This window comes from Tasmannia lanceolata, unplaced genomic scaffold, assembly GCF_043159265.1.
Source record: "Tasmannia lanceolata isolate RefF3 unplaced genomic scaffold, GAP_Taslan_0.1 ptg000023l, whole genome shotgun sequence".
Lineage (NCBI taxonomy): Eukaryota > Viridiplantae > Streptophyta > Magnoliopsida > Canellales > Winteraceae > Tasmannia > Tasmannia lanceolata.
In genome coordinates this window covers 5,495,227-5,512,117 of record NW_027518700.1, presented here as the reverse complement: position 1 = coordinate 5,512,117, position 16,891 = coordinate 5,495,227, and the positions used below count along the sequence as shown (strand labels likewise).

The 16,891-nt window shown below is 39.0% G+C and overlaps 1 protein-coding gene and 1 non-coding gene across 2 annotated transcripts; both read right to left on the bottom strand.

Annotated features, from left to right (window-relative positions):
- Positions 1 to 552: 552 nt before the first annotated feature.
- TRNAT-AGU (transfer RNA threonine (anticodon AGU)) lies at positions 553 to 626 on the bottom strand. Its single transcript has one exon. It is a non-coding gene; the product is annotated as a tRNA-Thr (tRNA).
- Positions 627 to 1,747: 1,121 nt separating this feature from the next.
- On the bottom strand, positions 1,748 to 16,588 carry LOC143856192 (monogalactosyldiacylglycerol synthase, chloroplastic-like). Its single transcript, XM_077366316.1, has 8 exons — positions 15,972 to 16,588; positions 11,869 to 12,041; positions 9,254 to 9,415; positions 8,968 to 9,109; positions 8,606 to 8,830; positions 3,420 to 3,482; positions 3,261 to 3,335; positions 1,748 to 2,119 (listed from the first exon to the last, which is right to left on the bottom strand). Exons 1-8 carry the CDS (start codon positions 16,440 to 16,442, stop codon positions 1,877 to 1,879), a joined length of 1,554 nt encoding a protein of 517 aa, XP_077222431.1. The 5' UTR covers positions 16,443 to 16,588; the 3' UTR covers positions 1,748 to 1,876.
- Between the last annotated feature and the right edge of the window lie 303 nt (positions 16,589 to 16,891).

The window sequence follows — 16,891 nt, the reverse complement described above, 5'->3', positions numbered from 1 at the left end:
TCCAGTTTTCCTAGCAGATCTCTTTAAAAAAAATACAAAACAAAAAGGTAAGGGAGATGATATTTTCACTCTCCCTACATTACGCGCATGCTCCCCTTATAAAATGATTTGACGTAAAAAAGCGTTAGTTGCCCACTTTTCATGTCAATTCATGTTATAAGGTCGTACGCTTGGAACAAGAAGGTTCGTCGTACAATTTCGGCGATTCGAAAAATCAAGGAGCTGATCTACAACCACCCTCTCCCTTAGTTGGGAAATGTCTTTTCTTCTTTAATTGGCTCATGAGAGCTTTTTGGGAAATGTAATAACCTTTTGTAAGCTTTTTTTAACACTAAAAGATAGGGCAGTGATAAGTCGACTCCCCATGTGTCTATCTCTCTCCTCATTCATGAGGTGGCTGGACGTGCGACAGACCAGCCTCGAAATGCCTTTTGCGATGGAGACGGTAGCAATTCCTCTAAAAGATAAGATGGGTTTGCCAAAATATCAAAAGGCAGTGGCAATATCATTTTTCACCTGCAAAATTGGTGAAAGACTGAAAGGCAAAAACAGTGCTTTCGTTGAGAGTTGAACTCAAGACCTCCCGCTTACTAAACGGGTGCTCTAACCAACTGAGCTACGAAAGCTTTGTTGTTTGCCTTTTCTCATATAATTAGTTTAATTTAAAATTTTTCTAAGATTTAATCTCCAGTCGGGCAATCAGTTTTGGACTCACGATGGGTTCTCAAACTTTAAAAAAGGGACGGAATTTAAACCTAGTTTTGAGTCCAATAATCACTTTGACTCTTAATCCGTTCTCAAAAGAGGCATTAACTCCATCCCTACTGATAATTCTATTCCTCCTCTGCTTGCTACGATTATCTCTCAAGATGCTTTGGGTCAATGTTATATTTAGATTGTAACCACTTTTTCATTTTTAATATATCTGGTCGGGGTCTTGCCTAACCCCAGCTTGCCCATATCCAAAAAAAGAAAAGAGAGAGGCATAAACTCAGGGGTGAAGCCAGGAATTTACACCTGGGGTTGGGGGGACTAATTTACACTTTGCCTGCATTGGCCATTGGGGGGCCGTGGCCACTAAACTATCTAAGCATGCATGTGGAATGTAGAAGGGAATTTGCAAGTCATTGGGGGGCATGGCCCCCTCATGCTATATGTGCCTCCCCTGCATAAACTTGTAAGAATCACCATGGAAAGGCATTTATGAATTTTCTGTATGTTGGCCGATTTCTCAAAAGCAACAGTACAGGCCATTTGGGTGAATAGATCATTGTTTCAAAACTCCTTAGTGTCACTGTAGACTCCCGCCAAGTCCACTCCCTTTTTACCTTAGTCACATTCTTATCCGAGTTCGCATTTTGCCCTACAAAGTCGATCAAAACAACTTTAACTCTCGAGTTATGACTGCGTCAATTGAGTACTCAACCGCCCCAATTGAGAACTCAATCTTGTTGTGGTGAGCCAACTAGGATTTCCTTTGCCCACATTTTGCAACACTGGCATAAATTCCCCTGCCATTACTCTATAGTACTTCTGTTAATAGGCTTTAGATTTGCTTGTCTTTTGAGATTTTCATTTAGGCCCTGAGAACCATTTGTGAGTCCAAAACTGATTATTGGATTTTGATTCCAATAATCTGTTTTGGACTCACAATTGGTTCTCAAAATCCAAAACAAACACGGCGTTGGCCCCATTTCATCAATGGGCCATGATAGCGTGCCAACAAGCATGAACATAAACTGACCACAAACTGAAATCCTTCGATATATTATCATGATAATAAATTAATAGAAAGCAAAAGCAAAAAAAATAAAAATAAAAATTCATTGCCCAAATATTTAAGTAAATGCTAAGCCCAAAATCGATGAAGAAACAGTTATGTTGCTGCACATGAATATTGGGAGACAAGAACACTTCTCTGTTTCACTAATTCATGAAGATCATGAACAATCATAAACACAGCATCTGGTCGGGCCAACTTCAATTCATTCTGAGACATGGCTTTAAGTTCATCAGATTTTGGACCAAACCATTGAGAAACAATATTTGCTATCTGTTCTGGTGACTTAGAGAATTTTCCGCATCCGTTCTCAACCACGTAAGGGACATTGCCTACTTCCTGCGATAAACATAAATTGAAATAGTCACAGATTATGTTTTAGCCTTGTACGAGATGCTGATATGGTACATGAACAAGATCAAAGGGGAGTTTGACCATCAAAAATCTCATTTTTTTATGGTCATTATAGGAATTCAGAAAAGCCCCACTGAACAGATCTATTGGCAATTATGGGGAAGTCCACAGCATTTTAGTCTTGCAACCATTCTTGCTGATGTAAACAGAAGGCATAACATTGTTCAAAAGTCTCACGTCCAAAGAGAAGGAAATGCAGCATACGGTGTTTGGTTAACCATGGGTCTGGGCAGAAATTTACAAATGTGGAGAATTTGCGCTAAAGTTTGTTGCTGGGGATTCATTATTTAGTATGTGTTGTAGCTTTATTGTTTATATGAGAAAAGTGTTCCTGAGCTCTAGCTCAGATAGCTTATCTGAGCTAGAGCTCAAAAATACATTTGGCCTCACATTTTTGGGGTGATCCAAATCATTCATTTGGAAGGCGCTTCCATGGATAGGGTGTGTACCAAAGCCCTATAGGATCATCCTAACCCTGCCATTTGTGGAGGGAAAAAATGGGCAGAAACATGGACACACAGTGTCTGTCCATTTTCCCCTCCACCTTTGATTGGGTTAGGATGATCCTATCGATCTGATTTTTGGTACACACCCTATCCATGGAAGGGCCTTCCAAATGAATGCTTCGGATGCCCCAAAAAATGTGGGGCCACATGTGTTCCTGAGCTAGAGCTCAGACAAGCTTATCTAAGCTCTAGCACAGGAACACTTTCCTCTTTTTGTTTACTTAATCTATAATTGATTAGAAAAATTAAAGATAAAATATGATTATCTTCCTAGAACAATTTTTTTACAAATGGCAAAGCCGAACATGCATGAAGGAAACAATCAGATCAAACAAATCAATATGAAAAGCACAAGAACATCAGCAATGAGGGTAAATGAACAAGAACATCAGCAATGAGGGTAAATGAACAAGATCATGAAGTTTGGAATTAGCAAAATCCCATCGCATTAAATAACCTGGTTCAAGTGCTTGAGCTCAGAGCATCTGTTCTGCAAATCTCTTTTATATGCTCTAATCTAGCCATAGAAAAGTAAGAAAAAGAGCAAAAATCGAAAATACCTGCCCAGAAATGTAGTCATTGAGAATTATAGGAAGGCCTCGTATCATGGCTTCTGCAATAGTCCCAGGTCCAGCCTGCAAATGTCAACTCTCCACGAGTGAACCAACTATGCATGATATTGGACTAAATAAATTAAAACTAACATGATAAGAAAGTACCTTTGTAATAATACAGTCACATGCACTCATGCATTCCTCTATCTTCCTAACAAATCCCTTTACCTGAAAAATAGCAGGCCAACTTCTTCTGTAAGGACAACGTTGCACGAGAAGAAAGATCCAGCAAACACGAGGTGTAGCATACTAGGAGATAGGAACATGGCTATTCACAAAAATAGAATAAGTACAATATATTTTAAAAAAAAACGATGTGTTAATTCTATGATGTTGATGCTCCTTCTTTCTCTATATTGTACTTATTCTTTTCTTTTTTCTTTTTTTTTTCTTTTAAAAAAAGAAGAAGAATAAGTACAATATAGAGAAAGGAGCATCATCATCATAGAATTAGCACATCTTGGAATGTAATCTAAAGTGAAGAAGAAAGGAAAAATGTAACATGTTCGTTTCCTCAAACTAAGTATCAATCACAAATTCACAATCTACGTGAAAAACAGCAAGACAGGATAACATGAAGAGAACATGGGAAGCACAGCCGCACAGCAATCAGCAGAAATAACTTTCTACAAACTGCATGATGAAAAAGAGAAACAAGAAGTCAACCAACACAGAGTCACAGACTCTCTTGAGCTGCCAACCACAAAGACTCGTCAACAAATCAAATCCACAAGGCAATGAAACTTGGCAAACAAATGAGAGGGTCCATTTCATTTTCAAAAAGAGATTTATCTCTTGAACTCATCTCAACCGTTACTTTAACTAGGTTCTGGATGTGTGATCAATTTTAACAAGAACTCACTTGGAGCAAATGGTCAATAAAAAGTAGATACAGGGTCAGATTCTTGAATACAATACATTGTGTTGAGAAATCCAACGGACAAAATCTGATGCGATCGTGCGCAAAGAAACAGAATAGTAGAAATAAACAAACCACAAAATGCACACACCGAGATTTTACTTGGTTCGGAAAAGAGCCTACATCCACGGGCAAGAACACAATCTTTCACATGAGAGAACAAAATTACAAGGATTGCAACGAGATTAACCCGAAACCTGCAAACTGCAACCCGTCCCTTTCTTCCCAACCAAGACCGTATACAAGAGCACCACAAGAGAACCAAGGAAACACACCTTTATGTTTTCCCTTCTCTTGTTTCTATCACCCCCAAAACAAGAGAAGACTGTACACAAGCACTCTCATGTTTCCTCTCTTCTTTCCTCTCATTGGTCATAAGTCAAAAAAGGCTTTAATATCATAGGTTTTACAAAACCCAAAAAGCTTTCCTATTTTGGCTTCCCAAGCAAAATTTCGATAATTTCGGCCAAAATTATCTTTTGGGAAACAAGGCAACTCCCAATAATCTCCACCTTTCAGGCCAATTGAAGATCTTTTGTTGATGTCGCCAATAGTTCATTGTCGCCGCAAACCACAATTGCCTTTTGAAGCACCAGCTACACACCATCGAAATATCCTGGTTTTGACTCCACCAAACTCCGGCAACATGGCCAATGTACATTTGCAGTTCAACAAGTTAACTCGCCCAGCTAACACTGGAAAGGGATCTCGATCTGTTCTCCTCATCGAAGGTACTACTATTTACCTCAACACCGTCAGCACCATGACAACCAACAACATGAGCCTCTACACCAACCGCAAACGAGACCCTGCGCAAGTACTTATCTTATGTGCGTCGTTTCTAGTCATCCATCGAGATCTTAGGAACACTAGTCACCATGTCCCCTACCAAAAGATACAATCTGCCACACTTTTGTCCTCTCATTAGAATCATACAACTGTGTGTGATTATCATAGCTTTATCTGTAACCCATGGTCCAACCGGTCAAGAGACATAATATTCTTTCGCATCTTTGGGACAAACACCATACCACCCAAAGTACAAACCACTTCGTCGAACATTTTAATCTTCACCGTCTCAATTCCTACGACGTCACAAGTAGACTCATTACCTAAGGACACCACACCTGCCCTTATCTCTTGGAACATATTAATATAATAAACGGAACCCTATGCAAGTACTTGTCATCTGTGCGTCATTTCCAGTCATCCATCATGTGACTGTGTCACTGTGTCCCCTACCAGAAGATACAATCTGCCACACTTCTCTCCTTTTATCAAAATCATACAACCACGTGTGATTTTCATAGCTTCACCTGCAAACCCTAGAGTTCAACCAGCCAAGAGACACAATATTCTTTCATATCTTTGGGATATACACCATAACACCTAAAGTACGAACCACTTCGCCGAACATCTTAATCTTCACCGTCTCAATTCCTGTGCTATGACAAGTAGACTCGTTACCTAAGGGCACCACACCTGCCCTTATCTCTTAGAATGTATTAAAATATTCTTGGAGCATACATGAACAGAGTACCTTGAATCTAGAATCAATGCATCATGAGGAGAAGTGTGATTACCTATGGAGACTGGGAGAACATCTCCAACCATTTCGATTTGCTCATCCATTACTGCCACCATCGTATTTGTAGCACCATTATCCGGCCAAACTTTTTGACATGTAAAGCTTCTCCAACTTCTCACATAATTAAGCGCTAACTTTTCTTTCATAATGTGAACATAACATTATCGGCTTGACACGGCCGTATTGTGTTGATTGCCTTCGACTTAATGGCTTCGGCATCCATCTTCTTCTTCGGTTCTCATCCTTTCCCTTCAATACCTTAGCTGGTCCCTGCTGAACAAGGATGTCTTTCAACCTCATATGTCATAGGGTGAAACTACCCTTTTGAACTTGATTTTACAGTTATCTCGTATCACCCCGCACCTCTACACATCACTATAAATTCAATTGTTCCACCCAACGTAGAAAATGCGGGAAATACAAGTAGGAAATTCTCTTCCCACACCGATTAATCTAATCAATCATAGATTGATACAATAACCATCCAACCGTGATCCAATTACACCACTAACGATCGCTCCAACCATAACCCAACCAATGATCGCTCCAAGCACGTCTATGTCTCTCTGATACCACTTATTGAGAAATCTGACGAACAAAATTCAATCCGACTGCGCATAAAGAAAGGGAAATAGAAATAAACAAACCACGAGATACACAATGAGATTTTATGTGGTCCGGCCAAGATGCCTACCTCCACAGGCAAGAACACTATCTTCCACTATGATAAAACAAAATTACAACGATTACAATGGGATTAACCCGAAACCCGCAAACCGCAACCCTTCCCTTTCTTCTCAACCAAGACCGTACACAAGAACCACAAGAGAAAACCAAGAAAACACACTTTTCTCTTTTCCCGTCTCTTGTTTTCTTACCCCGAAACCATGATAAAACAGTACACAAGCACTCTCACGTTTCCTCTCTTCTTGCCTCTCATTAGTCCTATGTCAAGAAAGGCTTTTATATCATAGGTTTTTACAAAATCTAAAAAAATACTTTCCAATTTTAGCTTCCCACCGCCTAAATATATTAGGTAATATCTTTTGGCAAACAAGGCAACTCCCAATATTATTAAAATTTAAAGTGGTCGAGATATATCAAAAGGGTATCTTGGTCATTTGACCTTCATATGTGTAAACACCATTCTATAACTCTCATTCAAATTAATGAAAACAATGAATGGAGTTTAGATTCCTTGTTTTCTATTCTCTTCTTTCTTCTAATATCTTTCTAGTTCTTCACATCCAAGGAACTTTTTACAAGGTATCAAAAGCAAGGGTAACAAAAGGACCAAAATCCAAGGGTTCACATCTCGACCAAGGTACATCTCACTTTTTACATGGTATCAAAAGCAAGGATAGCAAGGAGACCAAAATCCAAGGGTTCACATATCGACCAAGGTACATCTGGAGACCAAAATCCAAGGGTTCACATCTCAACAAAGGTACATCTGGAGACAAAAATTCAAGGGTTCACATCTCGACCAAGGTACATCACCATTTTCCTTTCCTCTCTGGTTCATATCCACAGCCACGAAAAATTTTCCCTTTCGTCCCCATACCTCCAAATTGATTTGCCCACGAGGGCCTAATTTCTCACTTGAGGTTACCAATTTCCAATCCACCACATTCTCGGTCTACAAACCAATTCCCGATTAATGAAATGCTTAATTTTTCATTTCTTTTTCATGAGAAGTCATTTTATAAATTCGTCATAAATTGTAGAACTTGAGAGAGGAGTCACTTGACACTTAAGCCCCTCTGAGGAACTTGGTTGGAAAAACATGATATTATGTTGAGAATAGTAATAAAGGAAATCTTGGCCCCTCCGATTGTAAGTTTATCCTATGCAATGAACAGAACCATATAAGATGCTATACATATCTTTAATTTTCTGCTGAAACTAATACTAAATGACCAAAATGTTTCTATTTTCATCCCCATCGAAACACATACCGAAACCAAAATGCATAGTAAAACTAAAACCATATGTATGATATACTCAACCACGTGGTTTTACTGAAATGTGGTACATATTGAGTTATCAGACATGCGTGACGGTGCACGTCACTAGGTGTTCAATGTTGTTAAACCTTTCTAATGCGACGATTTTTGTGTGGCTATTTGTACTTATTTTAACAGTTCCTGAAATTTCAACTTAAATGTCCATTAGTTGCATATGTTCTATACGTTCCTCTAATTTTATAGGATTTCCATAGAAATTTTCACCCGAAAATGACATGCTTCCCTTGCCATCACGACTGGAACACATAAAGAAACTGAAACATGAAACCTTGATCTAACTACTACAAACAAGAAACCAATCCCAAGTCATCCAACACCAAGAAGACATCCTAGAAGCATGGTAAGATCCGCATTGATCCATCTCACACAATCCTGGCAATTGAAGTTCTTATAAGTCCCAAAAATATGTGTTACACATGCTTGTTCACCTTAAGAGTTGTGTTAGCTTTCTAATGTAACTCTTAAATAATTAAACTCAGACTTCCAATTACTCTCTCTGGTAAAACTGTGCAGGTATCGAAATTCCAATTATAACTAAAGCTATCTAGTTGACACTTAAAAGCATATTGGTAATCTTCTCCAAACATGTATTCATCACATAAACTAATTGTATGCAATTCAAACAAATAAGACTTGATGAAAAAACACAGGATGTAATCAACTGTAGAGATTCATTAACTTATCAGGATAGAAATGCGAAAACTCTGACCGGCAAAATTATAGTTTGGGTGGATATTTCAAGGGTAGTTGAGGATACCTGAACAGGAATTTTCCAGTTAATTGACATCAATCTGTTGGCAAGTTCTTTATTCTGCCCACAGATTACAAGGATTTGACCAATTGGTTGCCCCATACTCTCATCATATAGTGTATTATCAAGGGCCCGAGCAGTTGCTTCAATAGGGCCCATCCCATCCCCTCCTCCCATCAGTAAAACAGCAGGTAAGTCCCCATCCATTCCCAACTCCCTCCTCAATTCATCCTAGTCACAAAACAAGAAAGTAGGTTGAAGTTCAATACTGCCAGTGCCAACCAGTTAAATCACATAAATGGTCTTAGGAATTAAGCATATGTTAGGTAACAAAAAAAACAAAAAGAGATTCGTATAAAAATAGTTACCTTTGGTCGAACAGGCTTTACAAAAGAAGGCCGTACAGGAAGGCCATAAACCTTAATTTGGGAAGGCTGCAGTCCGGCTTTTGATGCCCTCTTTGCCACCTCTGTTGTGGGGCAGTAGCACCTTGTTACAAGCTTATGAAACCTGAGCACAATCATGACAGGTGTTAGAATCAAGGAATGGGTGTATCCAAGAGAAAATTCTGCAGACACCAATGGAGAGCCTCAAGTTATTATTAGCTAGAAACAATTACAAACTAATACCATTTCAGGTAGAAGATTAACTTACCAAGTTGGGTGGCAAGTGCTCAGATCCGTGATTACTGTGATAAATACAATCTTCTTTAAGAGACCTTTGTCCCTCAGGATACGGAGAGGGACATGTTGCATCAGAGGGTGTACACTGATAATAATATCTGGCTGGTATTTTGTCAGTCCTTCTGCAACCTCACTAAGATAATACAAAACACAGCAATAAGATGTTCTTGTGCAATAAGATGTAAATTCAACAAAGACAAAGACAAAGACAAAGACAAAGAAAGATGCTCTTGTGCACAAAGATACAGTTGAATGTCTTGATTGTATTTATAGATTTCACTATATTTTTAAAAAGTCCAATGTTCATGAGAAAGCAATATAGATGGTTGCCACTTAAAAAGAGTTTACAAGGCCAGCTACTTTTCTATTTGGACTAATACAGTTGATATTTCAGTCAATCTAAAAAATATAAACCTTGACAAAAAGTATACCAAAAAAGTTGATTTCATCTGAAATATACCTAATTGATTTTTAGAAATGATGTAAATATCTCAACTACCCTAAGGAACTCCAAAAATACATCTCTCTTATTTCAGCACATGAACAGGATGCGTCCTTCTACTACGCAGGGCCTGATCCTAAATGGATGCAGATTCAGATTTACGTCTTTCTTTAATGCATTGTAGTTAGACTAACCAATTTATAAAATGAAACCTAAAATCAATCAAACTTTTGTTTCTTGCAACATCTATAAATATAACTATATAAAGAAAAATTGCATACAAAAATTAATATTTCATAGTTTTGTTTAATAAATAAGACCGACTACCCTACGACCATCAGGACTCCGTCCTTACCCTTGTGTCCCACATGTCACACATGTATTTGATTGGACCATTTGATCTTGTGTACCATTATGAGGCAACCCATATGGTCTTTGTCCCATTCCAAATGGACATCCCATTCAAAAGATTAACCCTAATAGCGATTGTTAGGGAAGCAATTTTTGTGTATAAAGTATAAACTATAAAGTCATTACGTTCTTTATTCCTTTTTCTGCATGATGTGTTCACCCTTGTGTGAATATGCCAGTGGTTTATTTTACTATGTCATACTCGGGCATTTTAGCCCTCCCCAGACCCCGCAATGGCGGGAGCCTCGTGCACTGGGCCGCCCTTTTTATAGTTGGGCATTTTAGATAGTTTGCCAGTTGTTTACTTCGTTTATGCATTCATGGTGGATTTTTGCTCATTGAGACCTATATTCGTGTTCATTTTTCTTCATCAATGGTAGAAATCAAAGGAAAGAATACCCATTTCTGTAGAGAATTGAATTGTGGTAGAAGTACCGTTCTAGAATCTGTGATCAAATGAGTGAAGCAATGCTTTTGTAGATGTTATAAGGGAATGAGATTGGTGCAATCACAAGTTAACATTTCAACACAATTTTTCTGTAGTTTAAACAACAAAGTGATGAAAAAAATATCAATGAATTCTTTGAAATAAGTGGATAGAAGCTATGGACTAGATAGTGTGTTGAAAAAATGAAACAAAAATTCTATTAATAAGCAGAAATTGTTCAAGAATAACATAAAATTTCTTCCCTGTAAACATGATATTGGCAAAATTAATCTTACAGGCTAGGGAGACCCAATAATGGAGCTGGAAAGACTTGGAGAGTGTGTTTTCAGAACCCGAAACCATGAAAAAGATAGAGCCTCACAGAATTAAGGAACAAACATGAGAAGTCAAGACCCAAAACATGAGATATATTCATGCTAAATCAGGGAAGTTAGAAACCATTAAAATTCAACTTTCAAGTTTCATTTTCATGTACAATCCAATGGATATCGTTAAACCAACTTTATGAAAGAGGCAATAATCATACGCATTACACATTTGCACGTTGTGCAGCAAGGGTAACCAAACATGCACCTTGTAGACAACTTTGCAAAGTAATATTGACATATCTTATTTGCAATGGAAGTTAAAACATAGTTCCTCTTGCATCGATGTGGTCCACAGTATTAGTCAAGGCATAGCAAGAGTTAGGCAAATAAATCATAAACAACTTTACCAATCTTTAGGCATCATATATGATTAGAAAGATTCCCCACCTTTACTAGCAAGCTGCTCACCAGTCACATTTTCAACCATGAGGAAGTGTTTTTTCTTACTTTGCCGGTGTAAGAAAAATAGCATAATACCATTACGAGGTATATATTTTCTTTCATTTGAATATTTACCATTACAAGATAGGTCTAACGGGGAAAAGAATTCGTGGCATATGAAATCTTCCCACCCAAGTCGAAATGATTACAGTTCTTTCTTTTCTAGTTTTCTCTGTTTTGAAAGGTAAAGTTTTGAACCCGTAGCCTCAGAATTACACACTTGAGGTCATCTAAGTTGAATGAAATGTTAAAAATTTCAATTGGAACAGGAGTGATTTTTACATTATATCTTCGACTTTCAATTATACAGTGGCAAAGGGAACTCAAGGGGTCCATCAAGAGAATGCAGGTTCCACCTTGGTGTAAAATCCTCACTCTTTAACACTTTTAGAGAGTCTTCTCTTCTTGGAAATCAGTGTCAGTTGCTATATCATTCCTGGAGGAGCACTGGATGTAACCAAAGAGAAGAGCCTCACCGAGCTATAAATGTCGAAGTCAATGCAAAATAAGGTTGATGTACTAAGCGTGGAGCACTTCCATAATATGTCATTTTCCAGAGAGGTCCATGTTTTACCAAGAAGTTATAGCTCCTCGGCAACTGGTTAAATGGCCAAGGGGTGTGATCCGACCACAAATCAGTGACAAAAACCTGTGGCAAAAAAAACAGCTAACAACTGTCACAAAATACCAACATCCAAAGATTTTTGAAAAGAAAAGACCCACACACACAAGTTGACATGCAGAAGATGATCAAGAACAAACAAATAAAGCTAGCAGATGTTTTGGAAGGTTGGCAACAGATCCCTTGGAAGAGGAAGGGGAAAATTCTATGGACTGTATCCTTTTTTGCTGCTATTTGGGTGCTATGGGAAGAAATAAATGCCAGGGTTTTAAAGGATATGCCAGAAGTTCTTATTCTGTCTTTTGCAAGTAGATAGCCTTAAAGCGCTCCCGAAAAAGAATCTATTGATTCTCTCCCAATTGGTCGGATCATAAGTGCGATGATTTACTTCACAAGCGAGGTCTCTGGTTCAAGTCCAGGATCTGTATCAATCTGAAATTAATATACATTCCTAAAAATAAAAACGACTTTTTTGGTATTGTATGTCCACGTATCTCAGTATGGGAGCTGGCCATGCCCGAAGTCGTTACCTTAACCGCAAGGAGGGGGATGCCGAAGGCGGGGCTAGTGACTGGAGTGAAGCCTGTGTTCTAACTCCTCGTTATACAACATCGAATTGAACCACCATTTTTCCATAGAGCCGTCCTACCCCCTATTTACAATGGTATCTCCAATCAAGGTTTTAAATTTCGGTTTCGGAATGCGTTTCGGTCCTCACCGAAATCAAAATTTTAGGCGAAATTTCAAAATTTCGTTCAAAATCCGTCGAAATAGGAAAAAGTAATATTTTATCCTGTACGAAACGAAATTTCGGGGATAATGAAATTTCGGTCGTAAATTTGTAAAGTTTCAACTTAACCCAATTTCGGATTTCGGTCGAAATTTAAAACCTTGTCTCCAATTATAGCCCCTTTGGGATGTAAAATATACTCTTTTCACCATCCCCATAGTGTATGAGACAAATGTATGCATTTCGATTAGGGTCGTATTCTATACCGGTGGTTTCTTGATCACGACCAACTAAAGCTAAAGTCCATTAAAGAGCGTTTCCACGGGGTAGAACCTCCTCAAGGAAAAGGTTATCCCATGCTTTCACTTTGTGTCTGCATTTGACTTCTGGAATGGATGGAGGGAGGTTTGCTCTAGCTCGGAGTCAAGACCTTTGATATTGCAGCAGTTGGAGCCACCTGCCCCCAGCTTTCTAAAGTTGAATTTTACGGATCTAGCTTTGGAAATCCTGGTCCGACTGGATTGGGGATGTTTTGAGAGATGATGGAGTAGTTAGGTGGGCTTTCGCAGGACCTATTGGGGTGTCTGATTCTCGTGAGGCCGAGGTTTGTGCCGCCTATCAAGGCATAAAGCTTCTGGAGGTTTCTGATCTAGATAAAGTGGTGCTTGAAGGGGATTCCCTTAATGTTATCTGATGGCTGAGGGTATCCCTCCCTTGCCCTTGGCGTTTTGCTCATCTCCTTGACGAGATTGATGATATAGTGGGTTCCTCAAGCATCGCTTTCCAGCATATGAGAAGATCGGCTAATGAGGTTGCTGACAGGCTTGGCAGGGAAGGGGTCATGGCGGAGTCTCTGGAGCAGTTAGATCACACCCCCCCCCCCTCTCCCCACTCCGTTTCCCTTTCTTGTCCTTCCCTTTGCTTTTATTGCTACTGTTTTGTGTTATTCTTCTTTCTCTTCTCTTTTTTGTAAAGGACCATCTCGGTCTCCCATTTCCTTTAATGAAATTTATTCACCATTTTAAAAAAAGAGAAGATGCCTCATGAGCGGAGGAAGAGAACATTAGTACCTATTTATAAAAATAAAGGGGATATTCAGAGTTGCACCAATCACTAGGGAATTAAGCTGATGAGTCATACCATGAAGCTTTATGAGAGAGTAATTAAGCATAGACTAAGAAAAGAGACTAAGGTGTTAGAGAATCAGTTTACCTTCATGCTCGGACGATTAACTATGGAAGCTATCTTCTTGATTAGGCAGTTAATGGAGAGATTTAGAGAAAATAAAAAGGACCTTCATATGGTTTTCATTGATTTGGAGAAAGCGTATGATAGGGTTCCCACGAGTGTTATGTGGTGGGTCCTTGAAAGGAAAAAAGTGCCTACAAAATATGTTGATGTGAATAAAGATATGTACGATGGAGCAGTAACTAGTGTCAGGACTACGGATGGCACCTCTAATGAGTTTCCAATTACAACAAGAGTGCACCAAGGATAAGGTCTAAGCCCTTATCTTTTTACGCTAGTTATGGATGAACTTACAGAGGGTATCCAGGATAAGGTGCCGTGGTGTATGTTATTTGCAGATAGCATAGTATCAATTGACGAAACCAAAGCAGGAGTTGATGCTAAGTTAGAGTTATGGAGAACTACTTTGGAATCCAAAGGTTTTAGACGGAGTATGACTAAGACAGAGTATATGGAGTGCAACTTTAGAAATGTAAGGAGGCGAGGCAAGGATCTAGTAAATATGACTGGACAGGAGGTACTTAAGAGGGATATCTTTCGCTATCTTGGTTCAATCCTACATAAGGAATGAGAGATTAAAGAGGATGTTAACCACAGAATAAGAGCAGGTTGGTTGAAGTGGAAGCATACTTCAGGAGTTCTGTGCGACCGTAAAATACCTACCAAGTTGAAGGGAAAGTTTTATAAGACAATAGTGAGGCCAGCTATGCAGTACGGCTCTGAATGTTGGGCCACCAAGAAGCAGCATGTGCATGAGATAAGTGTAGCAGAGATGCAAATACTTAGATGGATGTGCGGCCACACAAGGTTAGATAGAATTAAAAATGACGACATCCGTAAAAAGGTGGGGGTGGCACCAATTGAGGAGAAGATGAGAGAGCACGCTTAAGATGGTTTAGGCATATCCAACGTAGGCCTTTGGATGCTCCAGTGAGAAGAAGTGACTTGTGCCAAGTTGATAGAGTAAAAAGAGGAAGGGGCAGACCGAAAACAATTTGCGTAGAAACAGTGAGGAAAGATATGATGGCTAGGAACATTACAGAGAATGTGACATTGGATAGGAGAGAATGGAAGAAAATGATCCTTAGTCAATTTGAGCCGGGCAGATTCTTTCACCTTCTTCATGAAAATTTTCTAAAGGATTCATTAGCTGACCCCAGCTAGTTCGGGACAAAGGCTTAGTTGAGTTGAGTCAAAAAGAAAAAGAAAAAAGAGAAAACAAATAAATTATGACAAGCAAACCCAAAAGCAATGTAGCGATAAGTCAAGCTTGCGAAACAACTAATTACTCCAAAAGCTTAAGTTGTTAGAGATGGTGCTATTTAACCATTTATATTTCAACACTCCCCCTCATTTGTGGCCCCTCTTTTTTTGGGTTGGCCGTACACGATAACTTTTAATATCAAGGAGTAGTTGGGTTTTGAACCCAGGACCAGCCGTGAGGCAATAACTCTAATACCAGATAATGGGATTCGTGACAGCAGAGGTCGCTCTGGTACCATGTGAAACAACCAATTACTCTGAAAGCTTAAGCTGTCAGAGATGGTGTTATTTAATCATTTATACTTCAACAAAGCTTACCTGATATTGGGATTGGGCCTGCAGTTCAACAGTTGAGGCTTTGTTTCTCAACCTTGAGGTCTCGGGTTCGATCACAGCTTACCAATAAAATAAAATAAAAGCTCACTTGAGGGCTAGGAACATAACAGAGAACATGACCTTGGATAGGAGAGAATGGAAGAAAATGATCCAGGTAGACGAACCAACTAGTGTCAGGATTAGACTAGTCAATTTGAGCCGAGTAGACCTTCTTCATGAAAATTTTCTAAAGGATTCATTAGCCGAACCCAACTAGTGTCAGGATTACACTAGTCAATTTAAGCCGGGTAGATCCTTTCACCTTCTTCATGAAAATTTTCTAAAGGATTCATTAGCTGACCCAAACTAGTTTTGGAGAAAGGCTTAGTTGAGTTGAGTACCTGATATTCATTACCAAATTCTTGATTGAAAGCTACTTTAATAGCTTCAGCGGAAGCTCTATGACCACCCCCAGTGTCACTCATCAAGATAAGCACTTTCTTTGGATTCTCCATTTCCACCCTATTCAAGTGCAATCCATCAGCCCCCAAAACATCAGACCCATCTTCCCCAAATCGGTTCTCACACGAATTAACCCCAAGTGAACCAAACCCAATTGGAATCCAACTTTCACAATGCAATCTAACAATCTTATTAAATCCATTCCAAAACCCTTGGACCATAGAACTACTTCTACTCACCCCAAGGGAAGCAAACAACTTGGGCTTATTTTCATCAACTAAAGCCCCAAATCCATCACTATTATACAAAGAATTTGAAATAACAGGAGAAGACCCAATGAAAAGCAGTCCAATCCGGATGAAAAATCGGAAATAAAATGTGGTTTCTTTACTAACTGTTGATGGATGCATGGTTTTCAGGTGCAGCTAGTAAAGAAACTCAATCCGTGGATATCTTAATCCACAAAGAAAAAATGGGTTTATCTTTTACAGATATGAAGGACAAGAAAATACGAAAGAGAAGTGCAGCAGAAAGCGGAAAAACTAGATTGAAGGAAAGCAAAACTGACCTGGGTTTGAGGAGATTCCTAGATATATGCCAAATACTTTTGGATATCCGGGTCGGGTTCAACCCAAAAAAAGTCGGTCGGGTGGGGCCGGGTCGAATTTTCCCAACCTGGGTTTGAGTTCGGGTCGGATTCGGGTTTGGGCAACCCGACCCGAGTAAAACCCGACATTTTTTATGGTTTTTTTTATCTTTTTTTTTTTTTTTTTGTAAAAACTCGAGTTGGGTCAGGTCGGGTTCGGATTCGGGCTGGACAAAAGGGTTCCTTAGTTCGGGTTAGGTTAAACCTTGTCAT

Coding starts and splice junctions, on each gene's coding strand:
- LOC143856192 (XM_077366316.1), bottom strand. CDS start 16,442: ATGCATCCATCAACAGTTAGTAAAGAAACCACATTTTATTTCCGATTT. Junction 12,042..15,971: donor AATTTGGTAATGAATATCAG/GTACTCAACTCA, acceptor TTTTTGCCACAG/GTTTTTGTCACTGATTTGTG. Junction 2,120..3,260: donor ATGACTACATTTCTGGGCAG/GTATTTTCGATT, acceptor TGTTTATCGCAG/GAAGTAGGCAATGTCCCTTA.